At 34.9% G+C, this 18968-nt stretch overlaps 2 protein-coding genes across 2 annotated transcripts; one reads left to right on the top strand and one right to left on the bottom strand.

The window, feature by feature from the left end:
• LOC104790678 (apoptosis-inducing factor homolog A) lies at nt 2883-4595 on the top strand (the record flags this gene model as incomplete). Its single annotated transcript, XM_010516458.2, is given in 4 exon segments — nt 2883-2909; nt 3055-3311; nt 3529-3980; nt 4076-4595. Coding segments are annotated over 4 exon segments (1009 nt in total), but the record flags the coding sequence as incomplete, so codon positions are not given.
• Nucleotides 15679-16737, bottom strand: LOC109133300 (uncharacterized mitochondrial protein AtMg00810-like). The gene has a single exon (XM_019246301.1). It carries the CDS (start codon nt 16735-16737, stop codon nt 15679-15681), a length of 1059 nt encoding a protein of 352 aa, XP_019101846.1.

Here is an 18968-nt window from a genome sequence, read left to right as displayed (position 1 = left end):
CCGACATGTTTCTAAATAAGTTCAAGTTAATGCCCATTCTTGCAAAAAACGTCTTTTTCATACCTGGACAATTACGATATGTTGAATTCATACATTTGACTATTGATTGTGTTTAAATATACATGTAGTTTTAAAATATTTGAATTTCATACGTGAAGTTTTGATTTTGTGCCTAAATATACATAAACTTTTGATTTTGTGCTTAAATATACATAAACGTGTTTAATGAGTAACTCTGTTAGTCTTTCCGTTAATTCACTATGACGTGGAATCCACGTGTACAGAAATAATGAAACGACGTCGTTTTAAATTATATTGGAATTTAAAAATTGAAGCAAATCGACTAAGGCTACCATGGAACCCAAGACCTTCAACGTACAAAGGAAAGCTAAATACCATTGAGCTACATAACCTATTGTTACAATTACAACGAATATCTATATATATAACAAGAATGGTGGTTCATCTTCTTCTTCTCTCTAACCCCACATGCCTTTTCCCTCTCTGTTTTCTGGCGAGTTTCTCCAGGAAAGCAAGGTTTCTCCTGATGAGTACATGTTTCCTTCGGTTATCAAAGCATGTGCGAGATTGGAGAATTGGTTTATGAACAGATGCTGGAGATGGGTTTTGAATCGGATTTGTATGTAGGTAATGCAGTTGTGGATATGTATTCCAGAATGGGATTGTTGGGTAGAGATCTTGTGTATTGGAACAGTTTAATTTCTGGGTATAGTTCCCATGGTTACTACGAGGAAGAAGATGTGGGGTTAGATTGAAGAAGATGAACCGTCATTGTTATATATATATATATATATATTTTGAAGTTACTACAAAATCGGGAGAATGTCATAAAAAGCCTGAACTCTTCATTTTCGTTGAATTAAAGCTTGAACTTTGTATATGGTGAATTAAATCACGAATGTTTTGTTGACTTACCTTTTAAATCTCCAACTTTTGTTGACTCGGCCAATTTAAGCACGACATTAACTCACTAAACGGAGAATTTAAACGCGGTTAAGTTTCTGTCAATGCAACCGTTAGCAGGTAAACCACAATCGTTTTAAGCAAAACGAAAACCCCCAAATCGTAAATCAGTTTCTCTTTCTTAGAACGCTAAAAATTAAAAACCCCCAAATCGCAAATCCTCTTCTTCAATTCTTCGATTCGTCTCTATTTCTTTTCGATACCTCTTTATATCTTCTCACTTTCAACCGATTTTGATTTATTTTTCCAATTACTATGAGTTCTAGCTCGGAGACATCAGTGATAATTGGTGGTCGTGGATTGCCCTCGAAGTGTGTTTGTGGATTAAGTGTATTCAAATTTACATCAAAAACTCAAGATAATCCTGGCCGTCCATTCTTCCGTTGCATCAGCAAGCGAGATGCAAGCTCCATGACAAGCAAGAGAGATGTAAGTTCAAGCTCATGGTTTTTGTTATTTTGTTTCTCTGTGTTATGGTAATGGTAATTTTGTTTGTTATGCATTAGGGTCACCTTTTTAAGTGGGTCGAGGATGCCCTCTATGAGGAAGTTGAAGATGCACTACCTAAACTATGAATCATGGCAAATGAGATTGTCAAAGCCAAAGCTGAGTTAATTGAGCTCAATGTTGCTATGCAAGATTTGAAGGAAGGTGCAATGCAAAGGAAAAGAGACATCTACAAGCTTAAACTGTTGTGAAAATTGTGTGTTCTGTGGCTTTGTATAATGACAATTTTCATTGTTTACCTAATGGTTGGTGAAGTAAAACAACCCAAGTTTGTTCTCGGCTATAAGTGTTGTTTACTTGTACGTTGGTTTGTTTGGTTGGTAATGAAATCAGTTTGTTTCGTTGAAAGAGCTACACATGGTTCATTCATAATAAAAGACAGAGTTATGGTTCATTCAAAATAAAAGAGTAACTAAACAACAAAAGAGACATCATTCATGGTCTAACATAACTCATGTGACAACAAAAGAAACATAACTCACGGTCTACAAACTGCAAAATAAATCATACATCCTAACTTGAGCATTGAAACCATGATGTCCAGCCTCCCAACGATGGTTGTCTCTGTGGTGCTTGTTGTTCCCATTGTGGTGCTGGCATATGTGATCCTTGCGAGGGTTGTGAGCCTTGTTGAGGTTCCCACTGTGTTGCTTGTGGTTGTGATTCTTCTTGCGACTGTGCTTGTCCTTGTCCAAACAATGCATTCCTTGGTTCCTATATTAACCGAGAAATTTAAATTTAACATACATAAACCAGGAAATTGTTGTGTTAACATACATAAACCAGTCCTAATTGTCGGATAGTATAGCTAGTTTGCTTCCATCACCAAGACCCAAACTAGAAGAGAGCAACCTCATAAACCAGTCCCAATTGTCATCATTCTCAATCTCAACCATTGCCCAAGCAATTGGGACTATCCTATTGTCTCTATCTCTTCCAACTGTAGCTAATAGATGTCCCTTTATATCCCAATTCAAGAAAGCACCATCTATTCCTAATATGGGTCTACATATTTGCTTCCATGCATTTGATCGGAGAATTTCAGCTTGATAATCCCAAAGGCGTGAAAAGTGTTCTTGATGACCAGCACTCGATTCTCGCCTAAGTCTAGATTTTGCCTTTGAGCATTGTTCTTCACTAACTTCCAGGTTCTATTCTCTCTTAATCTCTGCTTTCATCTCTTGTTTGGTAATCTTTGAGTTTTTTCTTAGCCTCTCTGAAAATAACCAAGCTATTGTTCCTCGCTTTAGCATGTGACTGTAACCTGACCTCACACATCTATGCTTACCATCATACCGATATATCTGCATCTTGTGTTTCTTCTTATCATAAGCACAATAACATCTCCATAGGCATTTACCTTTCTCGTCAACGTAAGTACATCTTGCCTNCGATTCCGATCTCACCCTCATCGATCCGTAAGCTTGTTTATTAATTCTTAATCATCGTTTTAATCTTAGATTACAGAATAAACTCTGATTTTATTCTGTCTTAATCTTTGATTAATCTCGATTAGGACATGGCTTAATTTGATTAGTAAAATGTGTTTGGTAATAATAATAGGAAGGAGTATTTTGAGATTACATGGGCAAGTTTAAGGTCAATGGTGGAGCCATCTTTTGCTGAAAGATCAGTGATAAACCACAAGAAGTATTTACAAAACGGTCGTGTTGTGACTTCTCCAGCTGTTAATATCACAGACACTGATGTTGTTACCGCTGATGGGCTTGTCTTTGGTTATGATTACCTTGTCATTGCTACTGGTCACAATGATGTGCTTCCCAAAACTAGGCAAGAGAAGCTTTCTCAATACCAAGCAGGTATATGATCTTTCTTCGATTTGCACAAGTTTTGTTGTTTGTTTTGAGAATGCTTCAAGTATGAAGCAAGCGTACTCTGTCCTGTGCTAACTATTAGCTTAGATATTGAGTTCTTGTGCGTAAATAAGCTTTGTGAATTAGGATGTAGAACTTGTATCCGAGGAACTATGGATGGTTTGGTTTATGTTTGCTTACACTTGGAACTATTTGGTTGCAGAGTATGAGAAGATCAAGTCCTCTGAGTCGATTCTGATTGTTGGTGGAGGCCCGTCGGGTGTGGAGCTTGCTGCGGAAATAGCTGTTGATTTCCCAGAGAAGAAGGTTACTATTGTACACAATGGACCGAGATTGCTGGAGTTTGTTGGCCAAAAAGCTGCAGACAAGGCATTGGATTGGATGAAATCCAAGAGAGTTGAAGTGCTATTGAACCAAAGGGTTGATTTGAAATCAGCTTCGGACGGAAATAAAACATACAAAACATCAGGAGGTGAAACGATACACGCAGATTGCCACTTCCTTTGCATTGGAAAACCTTTGTCTTCAGAATGGCTTAAGGGAACTCTTCTGAAAGATAACTTGGATGGCAAAGGAAGGCTGATGGTTGATGAGTACTTGAGAGTTAAGGGTCGCAAGAATGTATTCGCAATTGGTGATATTACTGATGTCCCGGTAAGTGTTGTGGCATATTTAGTAGTATCAGAGTGTTTTTCTTCTTTCTTTAACTACTATAACATGTCAGCTGATATATGTGATTACTATGACAGGAGATGAAACAAGGCTACATTGCTGAGAAACACGCCTCTGTGGCTACAAAGAACATAAAGCTGTTGATGTCTGGTGGGAACGAGAAGAAGATGTCGAGTTACAAGCCTGGTCCAGATATTGCCATAATATCTTTAGGAAGAAAGGAATCAGTGGCTCAGTTCCCATTCTTGACAATCTCGGGTTGCGTTCCTGGTTTGATCAAATCCAAGGATCTGTTTGTGGGGAAGACGAGGAAGGCGAGAGGGTTGGATCCTAATGTTGTGGAGCCTTGAAAGATTGTGTTTATCAGTTTTAAGTTTCTTCATGAGATTCTTGTGCAGACGCTTTGGTCTTCTTTTTCATTTCATGTTTGCTGTGTGTTGATTTGGTTTAGTCCTTTTTTCTTGGTTTTCACAGGAGAGGGTTTTGGTGTGATTTTGTGTCGTATACTGAATTTGTGCATCTTAATTTGGCCACACTACTTTGTATCAGTGATACTACAGAGTACAAATTGATAAAGCATTCAAGAAAATGAGACTACCGACATGTTTCTAAATAAGTTCAAGTTAATGCCCATTCTTGCAAAAAACGTCTTTTTCATACCTGGACAATTACGATATGTTGAATTCATACATTTGACTATTGATTGTGTTTAAATATACATGTAGTTTTAAAATATTTGAATTTCATACGTGAAGTTTTGATTTTGTGCCTAAATATACATAAACTTTTGATTTTGTGCTTAAATATACATAAACGTGTTTAATGAGTAACTCTGTTAGTCTTTCCGTTAATTCACTATGACGTGGAATCCACGTGTACAGAAATAATGAAACGACGTCGTTTTAAATTATATTGGAATTTAAAAATTGAAGCAAATCGACTAAGGCTACCATGGAACCCAAGACCTTCAACGTACAAAGGAAAGCTAAATACCATTGAGCTACATAACCTATTGTTACAATTACAACGAATATCTATATATATAACAAGAATGGTGGTTCATCTTCTTCTTCTCTCTAACCCCACATGCCTTTTCCCTCTCTGTTTTCTGGCGAGTTTCTCCAGGAAAGCAAGGTTTCTCCTGATGAGTACATGTTTCCTTCGGTTATCAAAGCATGTGCGAGATTGGAGAATTGGTTTATGAACAGATGCTGGAGATGGGTTTTGAATCGGATTTGTATGTAGGTAATGCAGTTGTGGATATGTATTCCAGAATGGGATTGTTGGGTAGAGATCTTGTGTATTGGAACAGTTTAATTTCTGGGTATAGTTCCCATGGTTACTACGAGGAAGAAGATGTGGGGTTAGATTGAAGAAGATGAACCGTCATTGTTATATATATATATATATATATTTTGAAGTTACTACAAAATCGGGAGAATGTCATAAAAAGCCTGAACTCTTCATTTTCGTTGAATTAAAGCTTGAACTTTGTATATGGTGAATTAAATCACGAATGTTTTGTTGACTTACCTTTTAAATCTCCAACTTTTGTTGACTCGGCCAATTTAAGCACGACATTAACTCACTAAACGGAGAATTTAAACGCGGTTAAGTTTCTGTCAATGCAACCGTTAGCAGGTAAACCACAATCGTTTTAAGCAAAACGAAAACCCCCAAATCGTAAATCAGTTTCTCTTTCTTAGAACGCTAAAAATTAAAAACCCCCAAATCGCAAATCCTCTTCTTCAATTCTTCGATTCGTCTCTATTTCTTTTCGATACCTCTTTATATCTTCTCACTTTCAACCGATTTTGATTTATTTTTCCAATTACTATGAGTTCTAGCTCGGAGACATCAGTGATAATTGGTGGTCGTGGATTGCCCTCGAAGTGTGTTTGTGGATTAAGTGTATTCAAATTTACATCAAAAACTCAAGATAATCCTGGCCGTCCATTCTTCCGTTGCATCAGCAAGCGAGATGCAAGCTCCATGACAAGCAAGAGAGATGTAAGTTCAAGCTCATGGTTTTTGTTATTTTGTTTCTCTGTGTTATGGTAATGGTAATTTTGTTTGTTATGCATTAGGGTCACCTTTTTAAGTGGGTCGAGGATGCCCTCTATGAGGAAGTTGAAGATGCACTACCTAAACTATGAATCATGGCAAATGAGATTGTCAAAGCCAAAGCTGAGTTAATTGAGCTCAATGTTGCTATGCAAGATTTGAAGGAAGGTGCAATGCAAAGGAAAAGAGACATCTACAAGCTTAAACTGTTGTGAAAATTGTGTGTTCTGTGGCTTTGTATAATGACAATTTTCATTGTTTACCTAATGGTTGGTGAAGTAAAACAACCCAAGTTTGTTCTCGGCTATAAGTGTTGTTTACTTGTACGTTGGTTTGTTTGGTTGGTAATGAAATCAGTTTGTTTCGTTGAAAGAGCTACACATGGTTCATTCATAATAAAAGACAGAGTTATGGTTCATTCAAAATAAAAGAGTAACTAAACAACAAAAGAGACATCATTCATGGTCTAACATAACTCATGTGACAACAAAAGAAACATAACTCACGGTCTACAAACTGCAAAATAAATCATACATCCTAACTTGAGCATTGAAACCATGATGTCCAGCCTCCCAACGATGGTTGTCTCTGTGGTGCTTGTTGTTCCCATTGTGGTGCTGGCATATGTGATCCTTGCGAGGGTTGTGAGCCTTGTTGAGGTTCCCACTGTGTTGCTTGTGGTTGTGATTCTTCTTGCGACTGTGCTTGTCCTTGTCCAAACAATGCATTCCTTGGTTCCTATATTAACCGAGAAATTTAAATTTAACATACATAAACCAGGAAATTGTTGTGTTAACATACATAAACCAGTCCTAATTGTCGGATAGTATAGCTAGTTTGCTTCCATCACCAAGACCCAAACTAGAAGAGAGCAACCTCATAAACCAGTCCCAATTGTCATCATTCTCAATCTCAACCATTGCCCAAGCAATTGGGACTATCCTATTGTCTCTATCTCTTCCAACTGTAGCTAATAGATGTCCCTTTATATCCCAATTCAAGAAAGCACCATCTATTCCTAATATGGGTCTACATATTTGCTTCCATGCATTTGATCGGAGAATTTCAGCTTGATAATCCCAAAGGCGTGAAAAGTGTTCTTGATGACCAGCACTCGATTCTCGCCTAAGTCTAGATTTTGCCTTTGAGCATTGTTCTTCACTAACTTCCAGGTTCTATTCTCTCTTAATCTCTGCTTTCATCTCTTGTTTGGTAATCTTTGAGTTTTTTCTTAGCCTCTCTGAAAATAACCAAGCTATTGTTCCTCGCTTTAGCATGTGACTGTAACCTGACCTCACACATCTATGCTTACCATCATACCGATATATCTGCATCTTGTGTTTCTTCTTATCATAAGCACAATAACATCTCCATAGGCATTTACCTTTCTCGTCAACGTAAGTACATCTTGCCTCAATCTTCATAGCTTGCGATCTATACAACTTAATGTCATATCTAGTTTTAAGAGAGTACCTCAAAACACCAAGCTTGAAATCATCTGGAGAACTAAACGATTTCCCTAAATGCAGCAGCTCTTCAAGTTCTTCAAGTTCGACATTATCGCCTTCAACATTATCCTCGTCTTCACTATCAGATAGAGGATCTTGAATCTTCTCCTCTTCCCAATTATCATCTCCACTATCTGCATCGGTCAAGTCTTCCTCATCTCTCGCATCCTCTCCAAACTGATTCGCTGCCTCTTCACAAAAAACTTCTTCTAAACCAAGACAATTTCTATCTATCTCGCCACTATCTTCATGCCCAATACCATCGCAATCTTCGTCGCCTACAACATCATAGTCATCTTCACTAACGTTGTCACGGTTTTCCTCACCAGCAGCATCACCAGCGAACACTACAAGAGCATTCCCTACACCATCAGTCAATTCGGGACAGGTCAAGCCGGGAGCAGTCAATTCGGGAGCAGTCAATATCGGAGCAGACGATCCGACTTTGTCACATGTCGATTCCACATCAACCATCTTTCGTTTAGGAGGACGACGCGTAGAGACCTTCTTTTTCTTCACCATTACTTAACAATTTAAAAGAAGAGATGAAATCGAAGAATTGAAGAAGAGGATTTGCGATTTGGGGGTTTTTAATTTTTAGGGTTCTGAGAAAGAGAACCTGATTTATGATTTGGGGGTTTTCCTTTTGCTTAAAACGACTGTGGTTTACCTGCTAACGGTTGCATTGACAGAAACTTAACCGCGTTTAAATTCTCCGATAGTGAGTTAACGTCGGGCTTAAATTGGTTGAGTCAACAAAAGTTGGAGATTTAAAAGGTAAGTCAGCAAAACATTCGTGATTTAATTCACCATATACATAGTTCAGGCTTTAATTCAACAAAAATGAAGAGTTCAGGCTTTTAATGACATTTCTCCCCAAAAGTTTATGTAGCTTAGTGATATTTAACTTTCTTCTGTATGTGAAAGGTCGTGGGTTCGAAGGTATCCTTAGTCGATTTGCTTCAATTTTAATTTTCCATCCAAAACGACGTCGTTTCATTATTTCTGTACATGTGGATTCCACATCATAGTGACTAAACGGAAATACTAACAGAGTTACTCATTAAACACGTTTATGTATATTTAAGCACAAAATAAAAAGTTTATGTATATTTAGGCACAAAATCAAAAGTTCATGTACGAAATTCAAATATTTTAAAACTACATGTATGTTTAATCACAGTCAATAGTCCAATGTATGAATTCAACATATTGTAATTGTCCAGGTATGAAAAATACGTTTTTCCATTCTTGCAACCCATCCCCCAAGTTTACTTTATTGCTAATTAATTATAAGCTATGATGCAGGGTAACTCTCTCCCAGTTATTTCTCCTGTTTCAGAAACGGAAATTCTTGCACGAATAAATGCTACACGTAAACATAATTTCTAGAAAACGCAATGGAAACACGGTAAAATATTGTTTTTTTAGTTTGTAAACTTGATAAATAAATAATTTGAAAATGTAGGATTTTTTGGGGGCAATTGCAAAAAGACCCATTTTGTATATTCTTTTAGTATGAAAAAGTATTTTTAACTTTAACTAATATTGCGACATTTGGCTCTTTCTTGGTATGACACAAGTCCTCATTTATTTATTTTTGTTTTTTTTTATCAATAAATTTTACAAAAATTTGGTACATTCCAAAAAAATCTAAATTTGGTAAATATGACATGTATGTTTAAATCTAATTTTCGATCGAAGTTTTTTTACCAAAATATTATCAATTTACTATCGCATAATTGATATAAAAAAATTCACACAATTTTTGTACATTGTATTTGATTTGTCTTTCTTTATATATAGTTACAAAAATATTTGACTATTTTATTAAAAAATTACTATCACATAATTGATTCATTTACTTAACATTTTATTTTAAAAAAAAATGTAATTTTTATAAACATTAATTATTACACATTTAGAAATCATAGAACGTTTCCTTTCATTAATTGAGTCGAAAATTCAATTAGTCAGCTCCACTAAAATCTTTTTAATTTAAGAAATTAATAATATATTAATTATGAAATAGTATCATGCACCAAACTCTTAGTAACTTAATCACATTTGTTATAAATATTATTTTTTTCCTTTTATTACAATACATATCTCCACGTAATTGTAGAAATATTTTGATGGTATAATTTGTCAGTTGAATGAGTTAAATGTATAGTTAAGATGATCAAAATCATAAATTTTTTAAAAATAATATTTAGTTTAAAGATATAATGTAATCTACTGAAACTTGATATTATTTTATTAAGTTTTAAAAAGGAAACATGTAAAATGAAAAATGTAAAGCTATAATGCAAAAAGACGTTAAATTAAGTTACTTATAATGCATACCAAAGCAAGATTTGTATCACGAATTCTGCAAAAACACATAGGCTATAGCTACAGATAAAAAACCAAAGAATTCTTGGCGTCAATTTAAAAATCGTCATAATAATGTATGTCGTTAAGTATTTTAGCATCATTTTAACAAACGTCGTTTACTTTTAATGTCATATATTTGGGTCAGTTTAAGTAAGTTTTGTGACTGCTTTTATGTGATACAAACTTAAAAACTCATATTTTATACAAACATACATATATCTCATTTTTCCTTTTTAATTAACTTTCCTGTTATAATGGAAATTATTGAAATTAAATAAAATAATAAATGGAAAATTAATCATCAAAGAAAGAAAATATGAAAAGTGAGATGGAATTAGACATTTTCAAAAATGCCCATTTTTCCATGTCCTTTTCAAAAATACTACTCTATGTTGATCATTTTCAAAACTACCCTTTTAATTTACAAAATGACCAAATTACATTTTTTTTGAATGACATTAAGAATGCATAGTTACCAAAATAAAAAAAATTCCTGCCAAAATAAAAAAATTTCCGTCAAAAGTCGAAAATTTTCCCGCAAAAAAATGAAAAAAATTCAAGCTAAAACTACGAAATTATATTTTCCCGCAAAAATAAATTAAATTGTTTAAAACCTTAAAAACCTTAAAAACCTTGTAAATTCCGATTTGGGCTACCAACTTTAGAGTTAATTTATAATTAGTGTTTGGTTGCAAAAAAGGCCTTGTAAATTCTTGTTGGCGGAAAATTTGTTTCAAAAAAATTTTGGCGAGAAAATTTGTTAGAAATTATTTGGCGGAAAAATTTTGTTTTTCATTTTGTTGACTTAAATATTTTTCAAGTAGGAGTAAAATAATCATAAAAAATTAAAAGAGGACAAAAATGAAAATGACAAAAAAAGCAGCATTTTTGTATAGGGATATATCAAAAAGAATATTTCTAACAAATTCTCAATGAAATTTCAGTCGGTTTGTAAACCGACGGCCAATTCCTTGTCAATTTTGTTTACGTCGGTTTAGATTGTGACGTAGATTAATTGACAAAGTTTTAATAGTTAAAGTTTTTATAGCAAAAGTTTTTGCAATCAAAGTCGATCAGTCGTTACCAGTCGACCTCTAAAATTAAATTTGTCGATTTAATTAATTGAGAGAGAAGTCCACTAATCCATTAATTATTTTCTCTATAAAAATTTAACAAAAGAACCTAAAATATAATTTAAAAACCCAATATGGCAATATATAAGAAAAGGATATAAATAGAGATACATCTAAAATGTGCCCATATCTTATTATATAAAGTTTGAAGTCACTTTAGTGCAGGGACAAATGGTAAGTCTTTAATGCACAAGGCATCATCACACCAGGGATCGAGTCCTGCTCCTTACGAATGTAGTGATTTGGCTAATGGGTCGGTCTGTTGTGGCCCAATGGTTGACAAAAAAAAAAGTTTGATATCAAATTTACTCATTAATAAGATCGTGACACGTGTCAAATATATTGATTAGATGTTAACACATGTCAAACAATTATTCTTTTTTTTTATAAATGTGGTAGGACAGCTAATTATATTTACAGAATTTTACATGTTTATATTTTTTTAAAAAATTTCTAAATCTAAAAGGAAAACTAACAAAATAAATATATTTTCCATTGTATGCTCATTATATTATACGTGTGTTCTCAATAAAATTTGACATGTGTAAGCAAAAACTTAATTTATTAAGAATGTATATTAATCAATAAATAATGAATAACAAAGTTAAAAAGAATAACATAAGTTATTTAACATAATTTTAGTAGGATATAAATTTTATTTATCGTTGTAATATAAATTTTCATTATATGTAAGTACGCAAAACCTTGAAAGAATAATGAAATTAAAAAGAAAAAATTTATATACAAAAATTTTGTGGATGTTAACTGATTTTTTTACTGAATATTTATTGTTCAATTTAAAATACTAACCAATATACATATTATCTCTTATGATGCTTATATTATTTTTATTATTAAAATTTTAACTCTAATCCATGAAGAAGTGAATTATGGTTTTACGATGATATAGATAGTTGAATGTGTTTACTAAACTGAATGTCTAAGGATGAAATTTATTTTAGATTAAACATTTTTCAATATTAATATGTATAATTATAAAAAAATTCATTTAAGAATATTAGTAATTTTTTTTGATGTTTGATTTTATAATTTCAAGACATGTATTTTTGTAATGCATATGTTAAAACATAAGATAATTCAAAATAAATTATAATTTATAGGAATGAAACTTCAGTTATTCGATGAGAATGTCTCTATATCTTTATATAACTTTTTATTTTATAAATTAGACTCATTTAAAATTGATTATGACATAAGGTAAATTTCACTCACTTATGAGATAGCTACATAACAAATATATCTTAAATAATGTTGATTCGGTTTTTTTTGCGAATTATATTTTGCTAATTTTTATTTGTATTTTCAATTCTTACTAAGATACAGATTTGATATGATGAATTAATTGTGTTTGATATAAAATATTTAGTTCTATGCATTAAGATGAAATGTGTAATTAAATTTAAAATATGGTTTATTATGATGGAATAAATATTTAAATGGTATTCCCTGTCCTATTAGAATTTTTAGGTAAAAGCACAAAGATTAATAAACAATAAATATTATGTCATTTATTAAACTTCAACCAATAGGAAAATATATTGAATAGTTCAAATAGTCATAAATTGTTATGTTAATAAAAATTGTACATAGAAATTTGAGAAAATATTATAAAATAGAGCAAAAAAAGGCTTAAAACTCTTATATAATGAAACTGAAGAGTATTAAAATGAAATATGAGAAATTCATATTCAATATTAAAATGTTACAAGATAAAATCTAAAAACATGTAAATTACTACTTAACTAGGTACTAACCCGCGGAAAATCGCGGGCTAAACTTTTTTTTGATTGAAATTTGTAACAATTTATTTTGTTATTATGTTATTTTGTTATTATGTTATTTATAATAGTTTGTGATTAAAAATTTGTTTTTTTTTATATTATAATTTTTGTATTTTAAAAATCTTTATTGAAAATCTTTCAATAAAACGTTTGTATGTAATGAATAAATTTGTTTAAACATTTGCCAATTAAACGCAATCCTTGCTATAGTTGTAAAGTAAGTAAAAATATATAACTAATATGTAAAAAGAGCAACTAATATGACTAGTGAAGGTTCTGAAAAACCTCTTTGAAAAACAACATTCATTTATTTTTTATGTGGTTTCCCTTTCTTGTCTGTAATAAGCACCTTCAAACCTGCTTTTGATTTCACCCTAGACATTGCCCCATAAAGTTTTCCATGAGAAAAAATCATTCTTGGCAAATAAAACCCTACAGAAGATAAACTCTGGTCTTGGCTTTTGTTGTTGGTCATAGCAAAAGAAACTGACAAAGGAATTCGTCTTCGACACATCTTGAAAGGCAACCTAGTGTCCGATAGCGATAAGAATAAGCAAAATGTCACCAATTCTAGTTCTTGTAATGATCCTAGCTTCTAAAACATGATCAGCCATCTGAGTTTTTTGTAACCTAGTTCCATTCATCAACCCTCCATTTGGATATATGTTTACAACATTACTGGGCAACCTATCTTAAGTCTAGAAATCTGGGCAACCTGATACTTTGATAGTATTCAAGAAATCTGGATTATACAATAGATTTTTTTTAGTTCTTTTGTTAGAAGGGTCAATTGAATCAGAATTTAGATAATTCTTCACCTAAAAGCAAACCAGTAAACAAAACAAAAAAATAGAGGAATAACAATCTTATTTAGGTTACGAGAATAATTGATGAGAGATTAGTTTAGTAAATGGATATTTTTTGGAAAGTATATTATTTATTTTTCTTCTTCTCTCTCTATTTTAAATTGAGTAATTCAAACAAATAAAATAAAAATAGAAAAAACTAACGATGAAAATGAACTTTCTTTGAAAAAAATATCTGTATTTAAAAAAAAAATTAAGAATTTAATATATTTAAATCTCAACTTAGTTTTCTTTTTGTAAAGAATAGTGGCTAAAAGATAAATATAACTTTTTCAAATAGATAAGAGATTATATCTATATCTTTTTTTTTACTTATTAATTTTAAAAATTTAAGCTGTTAAACGGAACTGTTATATATTTTATTCGATAAGATTTTTGATAAAAATTTGAACCCTGAATTTTTTTTTTTTTTTAATTGTAGTTGTAGATTTTATTCCATTAGATTTTTAAAATCTTAGCTGTTAATGTTTTTTAAAAGTATGAATTAGTTTTGATTCTAATAGATTTTTTTTACTTTTCTACTATTATTTTCTTTGATGTTTCCCCGATTTTCGTTTTTTAATTAATTATATTTCTTAAATTAATTAATTATTTTTTTAAATTTTTCTAATGGCAATTGAATGTAATTTTTTACATATTTTAAGGTTAGTTTCATATTTGTACTTCTCAATTAATATAGTAGGATTGTTCTCAATAAATTTTTTAAATTTTTACCGGATAATAACACATGCCTTATCTAGCATATATATATCATCAAATGAAACATTGCTGAGAAACATGCATTGGTGGATACGAAGAACATAAAGTTGTTGATGTTTGTTTGGGGAGGAGAAGAAGATGTTGAGTTACATCTTACAAGCCTGGACATGCAAAACTGTACATCTTCTTTCAGAAGAAGGGAATTAGTGGCTGTGACTCAGTACTATCCCATGCTTGACAGTCTCGAGTTGCGTACCTGGTTAATCAAATATAATTAAGGCTCTGTTTGTGGGGAAGACGAAGAAAGCACCTGGTTAATCAAATATAATTAAGGCTCTGTTTGTGGGGAAGACGAAGAAAGCACCTGGTTAATCAAATATAATTAAGGCTCTGTTTGTGGGGAAGACGAAGAAAGCACCTGGTTAATCAAATATAATTAAGGCTCTGTTTGTGGGGAAGACGAAGAAAGCAAGAGTGCTGGACTGGATCCTAAGTTGTGCAGCCTTGAAGACTGTATTTACCAGTTCTAAGTTTCTCCATGATGAGATTCTTGTGCAGGCGCATTTGCTTTTTTGTAATATACTATGTGTAAGAGTTTTAACTTCTGAACCGACCGATTTGCTTATCTTGTGTTTGAGTTTGTTTGTGACAAAGCAGAGAGAAGAGAAGTAGAGGGAGGGAGAGACGACACACAGATTTACAAGTTCCCAAGGTCAATGTGACCAAGGTACGTCTTGGTGAGCTTACTAACCAGCTCACAATGTTCTATAGAGTGTAAATAACCGATTAAAAGAAACCAGGAAGGTGAAAACTAGATATCTAGAGAGCCTATACAACCGAGCAAGAAGAAGCTAAGTTCTCTCTTCTCTCAATCTCTCTATACCTATCCTGCTTGCAATACTCACTCTATCTCACTTGTTGCCGTCACCTCACTCTTGTCCTGTAGTTATACTACTTGTTGATGCACCCTTGACAGGTCATAAAACTTAGGTGAATCGAACCTTATCCTTGCTAGCGTAACGATGAACCCGTACGCTTCAGCTACGTGACAAATACTGAGTGTTGACTGCCTTTAGTCTATAGAGGCTGTAATAATAGTTGACTACTAATAACGAGTTATAGACATATTTATAGTACATAGGGAGACTAAGGTTACCATATTTACAATTAGATCATTATACTTATAGTAATATACACATATCTCTGATACACCCCCTCAAGATGGAGGGAGTTTAACGACGCCAATCTTGAAACACGCCTGCTGAAACCCGTAGCGATTTCGTAAAAGTGTCGGCCAACTGATCATGAGTAGAAACATGTGAAACCCGTAGCTTGTTGGACTGACTCTGGTTCCGAAAAAAATGATAGTCAAGTGCAATATGTTTCATACGGGAGTGGAAGACGGGATTTGCGCAAAGATAAGTGGCACCGACATTGGCACAATAGATAACAGGAGGAGCAGGGATATCAACCTTGAGTTCAGAGTACAAAGAACATAACCAACGAAATTCAGCTGAAGTGTTGGCAACAGCCCGATATTCCGCTTCCGTTGAGGAACGAGCAACACCATTCTGCTTTTTAGAGGACCAGGAAATTGGATTGTGACCCATATAAATGACATAACCATTTGTCGAGACATATTCATCGGTGTCTCCCGCCCAGTCCGCACCAGAGAACCCTTGTAAGTTGACCAGAGACGTTGAAAAACAATGAAGAGAAAGGGGAGAAGAGGCGTGAAGATAGATACTATGTGTTGGAGTACCAGCAAGATATCTCAGTACTCTTTTGGCAGCTTGCCAATGTTCATGTGTAGGTTGGTGCATAAAGTGGGAGAGACGATTCACCGCATATGAAATGTCCGGTCTGGTGAAGGAGAGGTATTGTAGACTGCCCACAACAGACCGATATTGGGAAGCATCTTGTAGTGGAAAGCCGCTGGCAAGAGTGAGCTTGGGCGTTGTTGGTAGAGGAGTGGAGACAGGTTTGGCTTCGAGCATATTTTTTTTGTGTAGTAGATCAGTGATGCGTTGCATAAGATGCATACCTCGTTTGGACCGTGTAACCTCTATCCCAAGAAAATAATGTAGATCGACGGGGTCTTTGATTGAGAAGCGGTAAGCGAAAGCACAAAGAACAGCAGCAACAGTAGCAGAGTCACTACCGGTGACAATGATATCATCGACATAAACCAGAACATATGTGATGTGGCGGCCAGAGCTGCGAATGAACAATGAGGCATCTGCTAGGGAGTTGGAGAATCCAGTATCAAGCAAGTGTTGTTTAAGAGCCATGTACCATGCACGAGGGGCTTGCTTAAGACCATAAATCGGCTTCCGTAGGCGACAAACGTAAGAGGGTCAATCTTTATCTACAAAATTCGGCAGTTGTGACATATAGACTTCTTCAGTAAGATCACCCTGTAAAAAAACATTGTTGACATCGAGTTGTTTTATTGGCCATGCTTTCTTCACTCCAACGTCTAACACTCCAACCGTACGAATGGTTGTGGATTTTATAACAGGACTAAAAGTTTCAGCATAATCATTGCCATACTGTTGGTGAAACCCCTTAGCAACTAATCATGCTTTGTAGTGGTCGAGGGTCACGTTAGCAAGGAATTTCATTGTGAACACCCATCGACAACCAACAATATTCTGATGAGCATTTGGAGGAACGAGATCCCAAGTATGATTACCAATTTGAGCATCGTACTCATCCGAACATGCCCGCGACCAACGAGAATCTTTAAGGGCTTGAACAATGGTAGCTGGTTCATTTGACCGAGAGGGACGTGACCTAACCTTGAGACCAAACTTTTGGATGGGTTTGTGTATGTTATTTTTGGAACGAGTTGTCATTTTGTGGAGATTATGCGGTGGCTCTAAGTTTTGAATTTGGTTTTGTGGTCGAGTGGGAACAGCTTGGTGTGGTTGGTGGTGTTGTTGTGGTTGTGTCTGAGTTGTGGGATGCAACTCATTTTGTGGTCGAGCAGTAGGCTCAATGGAAGGAGGTGAGAGCTGAGTTGTGGGTCGCGACTCATTATTTGGTGGAGTCGCGACTCTCCGTACAATGCGAAGGAGAGGACAAAGAGGAAGAAAACAATACCTAAGGGTGACTGTGAGATGGTGGTGATGACGGCGAGTGAAGGTCTGTGTCGGAGGATCCCATACTCTTAGCCGAAGAAGACGAGATTGATGTCGGAGCAGATTTAGCCAATGAATCAGTCGGACCGTGACGAGGAGAGGAAAGTCCTGTTTGGGCCGTGGGCTCATGTTGGGTTATAGGAGTGTTCGATGGGCCTGGAGGTTGGCCCACAACCTTGTCATGTCATTGATAAGTGTGGATAATTGGAGGTTTCGACAACGGCAAACTTAACGACGAGGAAGAAGCTGGTGGAGGAGACAAGGGAGGCACCGTCAACGGAGTCATCGGAATGGAGGTGACAATCGGTGTAGAAGACGGTACACCGGTGTCTAACACACAAGGTGCAGACGAATTCGACATCATATCACGAAACGGGAAGACATGTTCAACGAATTGAACATGTCTAGAAGTATAGATCCAACCGGATGAGATGTGAAGACAATAGTATGCACTTTGAGTAGCAGAGTAGCAAATAAAAACATACCCTTGATAGCGAGCATCAAGTTTATGTTGGGCGTACGGACGAAGCCATGGAAAACATAGACATCCAAAAACTCGAAGCTTCTCATAGTGTGGTGGTTGTTGAAACAATTTCTGGAACGGTGACTGAAAACCAAGAACAGGAGTCAGCATTTTGTTAATAAGATAAACAGCAATGGCGAAGGCATATGGCCAAAGATCCTGCGGTAGTGAGGCCATGGACATGAGAGTGAGACCAGTCTCCACAACATGCCGATGCTTCCGTTCAGACAGACCGTTGTGTTCGGGAGTATGAGGTGGCGAGGTAAGATGTGTAATGCTAAAAGTAGAGAGCAGCCATCGCAAAGCCACAAACTTACCCCCATTATCGGTGAACAAAGTCCCGGTTCGAGTTTGGAAGCGATTCTCAACCAGTGCTTTGAATGTGGTGAACACATCTTTGACATCAGATTTGCGTTGTAGGGGATAAAGCCATGTATAACGGGTGAAATGGTCTATGAGAACCAGGTAGTATTGGTAATTTTGAGTGGAGAGAATTGGGGAGGTCTAAAGATCAGAGAAAATATATTCAAGTGGGCGATTTGAGGTTATAGAAGAGTTTGTAAATGGCAATTTGTGGCTTTTATTAATAAGACAATCTGAGCAAGATAATTGTGTTTGACAAGAAGAAGAAGAAGAAGCAACAGGAAGAGAAAAGGTTGAAATAATGGTGTTTAAAATAGGTGGAGATGGATGTCCTAAACGTGAATGACATGAGACAAGACTTGGCCGGGGACCCGTAGATGAGAGCATAGCCACAATGTTCGGATTCGTCACCGGCCAGACATACAACCCGCGATCAGTTCGGCCTTGGAGTAATGCCCCCGTACTCAGATCCTTCACCTGAAAGAAGGCAGGA

This window comes from Camelina sativa, chromosome 6, assembly GCF_000633955.1.
Source record: "Camelina sativa cultivar DH55 chromosome 6, Cs, whole genome shotgun sequence".
NCBI lineage: Eukaryota > Viridiplantae > Streptophyta > Magnoliopsida > Brassicales > Brassicaceae > Camelina > Camelina sativa.
Note: the sequence above shows the minus strand (reverse complement) of the source record. Positions and strands in the feature narration are given on the sequence as shown.

Coding starts and splice junctions, on each gene's coding strand:
- LOC109133300 (XM_019246301.1), bottom strand. CDS start 16,737: ATGGCTCTTAAACAACACTTGCTTGATACTGGATTCTCCAACTCCCTA.